This window comes from Biomphalaria glabrata, chromosome 6 (genome assembly GCF_947242115.1).
Source record: "Biomphalaria glabrata chromosome 6, xgBioGlab47.1, whole genome shotgun sequence".
Classification (NCBI taxonomy): domain Eukaryota; kingdom Metazoa; phylum Mollusca; class Gastropoda; family Planorbidae; genus Biomphalaria; species Biomphalaria glabrata.
The window spans coordinates 34,568,784-34,580,045 of record NC_074716.1 but is presented as its reverse complement, the minus strand read 5'-3'; the positions used below and the strand labels follow the sequence as shown (position 1 = coordinate 34,580,045).

The 11,262-nt window shown below is 33.3% G+C and overlaps 1 protein-coding gene across 2 annotated transcripts in view; it reads right to left on the bottom strand.

Annotated features, from left to right (window-relative positions):
* Positions 1 to 758: 758 nt before the first annotated feature.
* LOC106062997 (uncharacterized) overlaps positions 759 to 11,262 on the bottom strand; it is a 28,516-nt gene continuing 18,012 nt past the window's right edge. For both annotated transcript variants that reach the window (XM_013221309.2, XM_013221308.2), the window contains exon 8: positions 759 to 9,638. In XM_013221309.2, the coding sequence (XP_013076763.1) occupies positions 9,497 to 9,638 (142 nt within the window). In that variant the 3' untranslated portion in view covers positions 759 to 9,496. The remainder of the gene's footprint in view (positions 9,639 to 11,262) is intronic.

The window sequence follows — 11,262 nt, the reverse complement described above, 5'->3', positions numbered from 1 at the left end:
ATGTGGTCATTCAGTGTATTCAAGCCATGTTTGAGATGTGGTCATTCAGTGTATTCAAGCCATGTTTGAGATGTGGTCATTCAGTGTATTCAAGCCAAGTTTGAGATGTGGTCATTCAGTGTATTCAAGCCAGACTACACGGACATGGTTTTCGACTCTGTACCATGCATCATAGAGCCTTTCAGAGATTGTATGTACGAGTATTTTCTTGGGGGGGGGGGGGGGGGGGGGGGTGAGGAGTTCCGGACAAAATATGTGTGCGTTATGATGTCATAAGAAACATGCGAAATTTCAAATGAAGAAAAAGCTTATATTACGTGTATCAATTAGTTTGGATCAGTCACTTGTAATAGATCTAGACTAACAATAATAAATCTGTAGCTTCCTCACTACGCTATGATCCTATCACTTGTCTGGACCAGTCGGAAAGGGGTGGGGGAGAAAGAATGAGGTATCAGGCTGATCGTTTATAAGGGGATATGGTAGATTTTTAACGTTTATAAATGGTAGGATTGTCTCGGTTAATTGAATCTAATTGTTCCAATGCCAATTCTCCTCATTGTCACAAGAGTTGTTAATTGCAGACACACAGACAGACGTCCCTAGAAACAAGTTGCAATGCATCCATTCAATATATTTATTAGACCTTGGCAAGTAGAAACAAACATCCAGGTTAGATTTGTGGGCAGGGGGTGCAGCAATACTCTAATGAACAATGACATCACCATGCACATCGAACTGAAGGAATAAAAAGTACAGATTTGGCTAGAGATACTTTTAATATTGAATATATTCTTGTAGTATTAGCAGCACAAACTAAACATAACCCACTAATGATAAGTTTTATTGACTAATACTGTAACAAACTAAAAATAGATTACCATGACCATGCCCCAGTGAGCACTAGTGTATTCAGTACAAAAATGTTCCGTCTATTTGTTTAAAGAGCTCTGGATGCGTGCACATTTAGAGAAACATATCAACATCCACACAATACTGACAGCTCTTGAAGTGACACAATCAACTAAACCATGAGCATGATCAACAATGTTTGTCACTAATAGAAAATCAATGCGACCCCAAAATGTGTTCTAAAGTAATGCTGTTGCCTAGCCAAACAAACCAGAGGGTCTCGATAGTTCCTACTAGATCTAAGTGTTCGTTCTCAGCATTCTATTGAACCATTACCTGATGACATTTGACAATGATAGATTTCTACATTGTACTTCTTATCCTCTGATACTGTAGCCTAAAGACCAGAATCCAATGTGTACTAGACTAACCATAAAGATACCAACAATGAAAAACAACAACAAAAAAAAAAAAAACAACGAAAGAAAAAAAAAAAAAAAAAAAAAACTAATGGACTAACAAAGGGGAAAAAAAAGTAAGTTAAAATGAAGATTTCAATAAATAAATAGATAGATAGATGTATATATAAAGAGAAGATATATATTTAAAAAAAACACTGTAAAATGCTAACAAGTTAAAATTGGACTATTTGTTATATAATATAAACTAGTTCTATAAATATGGGAAAGTTGTGATGTAACCAAATAGTAGATAATCATAAACCTGCAAATAGAGTTTGAATCTTTCTATTTGTTTGTGTATTGGTACATTTGAAGTCAAGTGATAAACATTTTGGATTGATTGACTTCAAAGTTGCCATGACACATCATCAAGCAGGAACAAAAAAAATTAAAAGCCTGAAGAGACACTGCACCCACAAGTGTTCTAGCAGCACATCAACACATGTACACACTAGATCTACATCAAAATGAATGCATCTTGAACAAACATCTGGGGTTACACACGTCTAGTTCTATAGTAGTATACACAATAGATGTATAAATAGACCACTTCCCAAAGAGCAAAATATAAACAATTGAAAAAAAAAACTAATCTGATTGGCAGGTAGAGTAACAATTTTGTAAATAATCTAACCACACATAAAGTCACACATAGAAATATATATATATATATATTAGTATGTGTGTAATGTGAAAATATCATGCAAACAATTGAAATTGAGTCTTTTAAAAATGAGACTTAGAATACAAAAAAAATTTGAGTTATTTTGTAGTAATAATATTGATTCAAGTTTGTTAAATAAAAATCAACAAAATAAAAGCAAAAGCAAAAAAAAAAAAAAAAAAAAAAAAAAACCAACTAAGGCTTTGTTACGTTATCAAATGTTGAGGCCAAACTTTTGTATTGTGTCTTAGGATTCAAGTAACAAGAACAGCCAGCTCAAAGCCATACAATTCTATATTAAGTTAATGGCCAATAAAACAAAACCACCGACTAAATAAAATAGTTTATTGCACAAACAATGCTATATGTTAGCAGATACAATAGAATAAAGAAACATTCTGGAAATAATTGAACTGCTTAATCAGGTACACATATATAATATATACAGAATAATTTGTGCTTGTGCTTAGTTGTTAGCTCATTTCAATGGAATATATTACACCTGTGCTACTGATAGGATTTGATTGTTGAGATGAACCAATACAAGCCATCACACTCAGTCTACAGTTTGGGTTTTGATAAGATTCAAATAATGACAAACCAAACAAAAAAAAAAAAAAAAAAAAACCTAACCCTCATCTAAATGCATTCTAAGTACATGACCAAAAAGAAAATACTGCTTCATACATTGTCCAAACAAAGCAAGGAATGTGCTGCTAAAAAAACACAACATTTGTATTAATGTTTTAACACTGACAAATTCATTGGTTGTTCATGATATGACAGATTTAATCAGACTTGCAACAACTAAGTGAAAAAAGATAAAATTCTAGAAAAAACAAAATGTTGAAGGTAAAATATATTAGTAAGCAGCACACCTCTACCAGCTGACATACACAACACATAGCATAGAAATAACAACTTGGAGACAAGAATATGGAATCTACTCAGAAGATGCATTCATTTTGTTGGTGGGGGACTGGGGGGGGGGGGGGGGAGAATACATCATAAAACGGTGAAAAAAACAATGAATTCAAAATGCTATGCTGGATAAAATATAATCAACAAAGAAAATGAAGGTGGCAGCACTGTCATGGTCTCCACTGTGATAATGGCTTAAGTAGCATTCCTTTCAGACATTTATCTTTCTGGTATTATGGCAGTGCTCCCACTTTGAAGGACTAAATCTTAAAATGCACCAAATACATGAGCCTTCACAATCACTAGTAATATATAAACAACAAATAGCGGAGGTAAATGTGGTCCTTTGTATATATAGAAATATAAGTATGTATAATATATTATCATTACAAAGAAAATCAAATAAGTTGCAACAGTGTGACTGAAGGGAAAGAAGAATGTGTTCTTAGAAAAAAAAAGCTAGTCAAACAAAACAAAAGTTCTACTAAGAAAATCACTAACAACTATCAAATTATAGACTGGGTTATTTAGGAATGGAGAACAAAAAATAATTGAAATACTTTTGCTATAGCCTATTATTGTACTTTGGAACTTTAACTGATATTTTTTTTAAAATCATACTTCACTAATAAAATTTGTTGATGAGACTGCACTTATTAGTGGCTACTCACTGTCCTGCAGCGTTGTTTAACCTGAAGTATCAATAAATTTTTAGCTGATAGAATGAACACAAGTTTGTACAAATAAATGTAAGCTATGTATTCACAGACAATGGCTTTAAAAAAATAATAAAAAACAAACAAACAAACAAAAAAAAAAACAATGCAAATTTAAGAAAGAAAAAAAATCTTTAAGTACCAAAGCTAAGCCAATAAGAAAACAAAAAGTCTGTATACAGTTACATTATTTCAAGGACTCCCAAAGTGTTGAATAAAATGGTAGACTTGGTTATAGAACACTATCTACTAGCACACTCCACTCTCTACCCTATTCAATGAGCACAACATGGCAACACTTCTTTTTTTTTTAGAAATGAAACAAGCCTTCACTATAGAGTTTTAAAATGAAAAAAGGAGTTATCTCAAATAAGTCAAAAGACAAGCATTAGACTAAATTTGTATGTGCCAGAATTTTTTTAAAATATTGAATTTTTCAGTCAATGATCAATTTGAAGTTTCAACTAATTTATTTCGGAAAATATAATTTGGAGACAGAGAATCTAAGAGACAATGTCTAAGAGGAAAGATACAAAGCAAACACATGTTCAACTCAAACTTTGAATATATGTAGAGTTATCAAGATATTCATAAATAGTGAATCTTTTTGTAAACAAATAGAGAGCATGCTGAATAATAAGCATAATACTGTACCAAATGGAATGACCTAACAACTACTTTGAAGAAAATTTGAACAAGATCAGCAAACAGTTGTGTAAGAAAAGGTCTGAACAAATACTAAAAACGTGCAAATAGACAAATGGATACTGCTTTTAAAAAAAAATTTAGTAAAATAAAATTCACAACCATATATATATATGTATATATTGTTAATAATTAGCACTTAAAAATAATATGTGACAGCAATTGCTTGGATGACTCCAATACTAGAAACTATGAACTATATCAACACAAATGACCAACTATGAAACTAACTGAAGCATTACAAAGTACACACAGCAAGCTGGAACCATCCAAGCAAATGCAGCACATACTCCAAGGCTACTGCTACAAGTTGAAGGGGGGTTGGGAATTAAGGACTCTTTGTTTTGGAGAAGTTTTCAAACAATATTTGGCCAAATCATGCATTTAATACTTTAAGCAAAGAAAAACTTGTCCAAATATAAAGAGTCCTGTGGTGGAATAAAGTCAAGAGTGTATGGCTCCATCTGGTGTGAATGCCAACTAGACAATAACAATAAACAGTGTTGCCTGTGAGATGAGTGGAAATGTCAAGATTTTTTTTTTTTTTCTTTTCAGACATTCTGACTAAAGTGACTGATATGTGGCAATATATATTAACTAACTTGAATACAAAATAACTCAAAGCACAGCACAAGTAAATAGTGTTAAATATACAAGTTTGATAAAATGTGGCAAAATAGAATTTCATCTAAGGCTAAACAATGGTGTTAAAATTTGGTCATACATGGGGCAGTGGGAAAGGAGAAACAGCTCAACAGAACCAAATATCAGCATTACTTCACACTTTTAGAACAAAAATGCATAATCATATTGAGCAAACATGAAACTAATGGACTTCCTACCACTGTTAGAATCCAGGCATGTTCAGATTTAGTACTAAATATGTTTTCCCAGTAAGACAAGAAGTATGAAGAACAATGTGATGCCAATAACTTCCATTACAGTACTTATTCCCATGTTTTGGGATGTGGGCTAGAGATCCATCATGTTTCTTTGTAGATCTTTTCTTTATATAGAATTTGGGGTTACAAGTACCATGAATTTTGAGTTTATAACAATATGGGAAATACTGTTTTAAAATGTTAGGTTATTCAAGTTAAACGTTAATGAAAAAAAAAATTGTCCACATTTCACCATTCACCCGTATGATATTTAGTAAAGAAAACTAATATACAATAATGTAAGTTCAAAAGAAGCTGAGGTGAAAAGGAGGAGGGCGCCATAGCTCTATCTCCAACAATACAAGATTGCTAATCATGTTGAACAGAATCAACACTATGATCTCCAGCATGAGACTATGCAGCACTAATGACTCAATCAGGATCATAACAATCTAAGCAAGAAATAAGGCAATGCTGGTTCTTAACTTTTCTCTGCCTACAGCTAGCCAATGGGTAGGTCAAAACCTAGGCTTTAGTATTGTTTAGTGAAGAATACAAGGAATGCTACCTTATCCTAAAAGCACAACCAATCAAGTAAGCTACCAAGGTTTCTGATCAAGTAGTCCAATAACAAATATTCAAGTTAATACCAGACTAAAAACATATGACAGCAAAAAATATTTTTTAAAGGTAATTTTTACCATTGGCATCCAAAAAAAACAACAACAACAAACTGTTAAATAATGTTGAATTGACATCAGGAAGAGTGTACACTAGTGAAGTGCAATGTACAACACTAGGTCAAACCTTTTCTTTGGCAGTTATCAAGATATGGAAATGAAACACAGCCAGCAGAACAAAGGTTTGAACACCCTGCTACTACAAGAGTAAAACAATAGTTTGTTCTACCAAGGCAACGAATGGCTGACTGACAGTTTGACTAAATGGGTGAACAACAACCAAATACACACACACACACACAAAAAAAAAGAAAATCACAAGAATTCTCTCTTTAAAAAAAAGGAAAACCAAATTAAGAAACAAGGCATTTTGATTGCAGTGTAGGAAGACCAGAGTCAAAATATAAAATTAAAGAGCTTGCATGGATACTGATCGGACACATAGAAAGCTGTAATAGTAGAATTGACAACATGACTAGCAATATTTGTAATAGTACAATATGGAGACAGACTTTGATTCTTTTTATCATTGCAAAATATAAAGGTTATGCATGATGTATAAAGATATACATGGTTTATATACAGATAAATATGGACTCAAAATTCCAGACTAAAATATAGGTGAGATTTAGGTCAAGAAAAGATCCAGCAACTACTGCAATAGAATGCATCATTCAATTGTTACTATTTGCAGTTAAGTTAACTAACTTGGTTTAAGTTAACTAGCTTTGTGACCTTCCTTAGACTAAGTTTGTTTCTAACATTTCAGTGCAACTAAACAATTTGTTCATTTCTAGTTGGCCAAAGTAAATAGTTGCTTGTTACAAGACAAGAAGTAGAGCAATTTATTTTTATTGCGTTTTGCTATACATATCGGTGCTGGGAAGAACACTACATACACAGAGCAGTTCACTTCACTTGAGCTTCAGAGAGAATACTATACAAATATTGATCAAGAGAATAAGCTGCCTACATAATGCTCTCTCTACAAAGGATGAACAAATGTGCACCAGAACAGAACAAAGGAAATTTGGCTCAGACTCATCTAACCACAATACAGAACAATGAGGACAGTTTTCTATCAATTTCTTTACTAAGAAACACCAAAAAGTTCACTGCCATAAGATTTTTTTAAACAACAGACTTGCAACATTAGCCACCTTAACACAAACATACATCAAATTTGATAATATTTCCATTTGAAATCCATCTAAAGTACTAGGAACTAATGTTAGATACTACACCTTTATTTGCCAGAGAATAGGAGGATCAAGTTTAAAATGGACTACAAAACAAAACGTCCATCAAAATATAAAGTTCTTAAGGTAATGGTATTTTGAAGTTCAACATATTTGTAACTAAGTGTACCACAAAGACACAACCATTTATACAAATAATGAAAATCAAATATGCACAAAATTGAATACATCAACAAGGAGAATGGGAGAAACAAAATGGAATTCATGGTTATCAGAAGACTGCACAAGCTTCAAGTTAAAAAGTAATATATATATATATGTTAATATTAATATTATATACTGAGAGCTTTCTTCCTAACACCATATTACTTGACCACACATACACAAGAAGTAATTGGTTGAGAAATATATATATATATATAGATAGATATTTGTTTTGTTTATAATTAATTGTACAAGAATACCACCAATGAGCAAAATTGATATAAATACAGCCTGCAGGCATACATATGAATGTAACAAGTGTGATGAAATGATGTGTATGTCTGTGTGTGGAAACCCAGTCCACTAGCAAGGAATACTTATTACAAAGCTTGTTGATATCACCAAATACAACACAGAAAATATCTATAAAAAAAAAAGAATTTGTTAAAAACTAATGTTGCAGCATTGTCAGTCAATTTTATTAGACAAAAATTCAATGTTTGGTTGGGGCAAGCTTCTGAAAAAAAGTGACATTGTAGGTCACCACTTCCAAACTATTGCTCATGACAGAAAAGACAATAAGCAGAGTACAGCCATTTACCCTGAGTCTAAAAGCTTTTGCATTGTGGCCACTGATAGCACTTCTTCAAACTCAATGTGCATGCAGTAGAAAACATTTGAAATGTAACCCAAGCCCAGCTCTAGTTAGACAAGTGTTAAAAGCTCTTTAGTCTTACACTTAATACAAATGCAGGACAAGAATAAAAAAAAAAAGAAAAAGTAATAAAAAAGTAACAATAAATGATGGCTTCAAATAAATTATCACAGCTAATTACACACAAACTAAAATCATACTTTCTAGCTGCAAACAAAATGTTCAAATAACTTTTGAAAGCTCTAGTTTGAAGAGAGAAAAATGAGATGCTTTTCAAAGATCAGCACATTATAACCAATTAATCTTTGTTATACACAAGGCAATACCACAATAAGTATCATTCATGTTTTGACAATAGTTCAAATATTGATGTGGACTCTATAAATATATTTGAAGCAAACTCTAAAGTAAGGCAGCTACGCACAACATGGAAGAAAAAAGAAAAACCCTTCGACAGTGTTGGAAATGATCAAATCATACTGTCTACATGCAGAAAATGTTAAAAAAGATAAGTCTGTATGAAATTTTGATTGAAAATCTGAATAGCAAAATTTCATACTAAGTAAAACTTTTCTCAAATAAATCAAAGCCAATATATGAAATGTTTCAAGAAAACAAATACTGAAATGAAACTGATTATCTGCCCTGCCACCAACAATAACAATATAGTGAACATGAACTAGATTGATATGGGACTGCCCATAGTGCCACAATGTTTGGCTTGCGAAGTATCTTTCAATGTTCAGAACTACATCAGAGGAACTCTTGCCATGTAGTGTTGATAGACTGGATAATTAAAATAGATTGTAATATTTCTTTATGTTCAATTAAGTCTAAGTAAACATGACTCCAAATCTAGATTATACATTAGATACCCAAACCACTAGATCAAACAATAGGAAGTAAACACAATCTTCTGTTACAAGTGATTATAACTTTTAAAATAGGTGTACATATACAAGAGGTTATTGAAAACAAAGAAATTAAATTTATGAGATACTGATAAAAGCACTAATTAAAAACCACTAAATAAGCAATCAATGTAAAAAATGTAAAGATAATGAGAAAAAAATGTTTAGTCATGATTATAGTTAAGGGGTTTACAAAAGTGTACAGGCCTATAATTTTATACCACAATCGTATAAAGTTTCATTATTCAAAAATAGGTGGTCAAATCAATAGTGTTAAGTCTACAGAAAAAGTGACTCCAGTGTAGACAAAAATGTTCTTAGTGTCATGTCTAGAGAAGGAACTGGTTTAATGCATCTCTAATATTCAATGTAAACTTGTCAAATATTGTCATCTAATAGTGGACATTCCACCATAAAAACTTAAAGTTTAAAAGCAATGACAACAAGATGCTAGTGCATTGTTATTACTAGAGAAAAATTACCATCTCTACTAAATTAAGTAAATTTCCACATTAATAGCCAATGCTGGCTAGTGACTAAGATGTTGACTACAAGACTCCATAGCTTAAGAGATCATCCTGAACAGTGGTACTACAACCAACAAGGCAATTGCGTTACTCCATTTTCCATGTTTTGACTTAATATTTCTACAAATACTTCTCTATGGTTTGCACCAGACCATTTAATTGGAAATAAACTGCCTCATTTCTTAATTCCTTCAAAACTTGTCTGTCTCTGGGCAAGCTGTCTTGATTAACTCCACCATCTCGTAAGTAATTCAATATGTACCTGAAGACAGCAAAATAAAAACAAAATAGTTATTATATAATAATTTGATACATACTTCAAGTCAGTAAAATACAAAGTCTTTTATTGATGACTATAAAAACAGGGTAGGGTTTGAGTTTTTTGGCACATCGGTACACTTTAGGCCATGTCATGCCCGTAATCCCTAAAAGGTTACTCTCCCTTCATACCACAAGAGCTAAATTTTATTTAGTTATTAAAAACAAGGTCTATTCACAGTTAAAATAGTAAAGGTAGTGAAAATGTAATAATTTAGTAAAAATCTTTTGTAAATATTATATGTTCACAATTTCACAAATCAAATCTTCGTAGACAACCCCACCTCCCAGACAAAGCCCAGTACCTTCCCAAGGTCGACACTATCGAACAGTGTTTTTAAGTTGTGCGCTCTAAAATATTTTCCCCTAATATCCTGGTATCTGAAGCAATCAATGAGGATATGTTCCACGGTGAGGCGAGTGTCACAGTACTCACAAAGTGGGGGCTCCTCACTCTTCAGCACAAAAGAGTGCGTGATGTAGGTGTGGCAAATTCTAAGTCTGAACATGGTCGTGCTTCCACGCCTTGTCAGACCCTTAGATGAGGGCCGCCACCTAACATCTACCACAATCTGTCTGAGTTTGTTGTGGGTCTCAGCTTCCCACCGATCCCGCCACTCTCGAATACTCTGTCTCAGGTCCGAGCAGGGAATTTGGGTTCCTGACACATTGATTTAGGGCTTTCTGCTTCTCTGTCTGCCATTTTGTTTCCTTCTACGCCTACATGGGAGGGGATCCAGATGAAGGTGACATCCCTATGGTCAGCTGTTATTTGATCCAAATTGTGTACCAATGGAATGTCAGTCTTCATCCGCCCCAAAGCTTGCAACGCAGCTTTAGAGTCAGAGCATATGATAAATTTTCTCCTTTCTGATGCTTAGACGGCCATAAGTGCAAGCGATATTGCATGTAATTCGGCCGTAAAGATGGAGCAGCCATCGGGGAGTCTACAGGAGATTGTTTTGTTTCAAAAGGAACAGGCACATGCGACCTTTCCATCCATTTTGGATCTGTCAGTGTAAATGGTGCCACAATCAATATCTAGCTCTACATCAGGGGTTCTCAGCCTGTGGGTCGCGACCCCCTTGGGGGTCAATTGACGTTTCGCCAGGGGTTGCCTAAGACCATCGAAAATATGGATTGTTATTGTCTATTCTTTTATTGCTGTATTTGTGTGTGGGGAGGGGGGTCGCGGCAGAGTGGGGGATTGTAAAAAGGGGGCGCCGAGCATAAAAGGTTGAGAACCGCTGCTCTACATGAATCTAACTTTAAATCCATTTTTTTTTAAATGATCAAAGTGCAAAAATTCACTAAACACTGTAAGCTTTCTATTAAGCCTTTGGATTTTATTGTTATTTTATTTAAATTACTTTCTAATTTTAAATGTTCAGAAAACTAAAGAAATGATAATAGATTTTAGGAAACATAAAGGCCATCTTGCAGAAATTCAGATAAATAACCAAACCGTAGAACAAGTGCAAGAATATAAATACCTAGGTACAATCATCAACAACAAACTGAAATGGAATGAACACTGTCAAAACCTTTACACCAAAATTCACCTACGT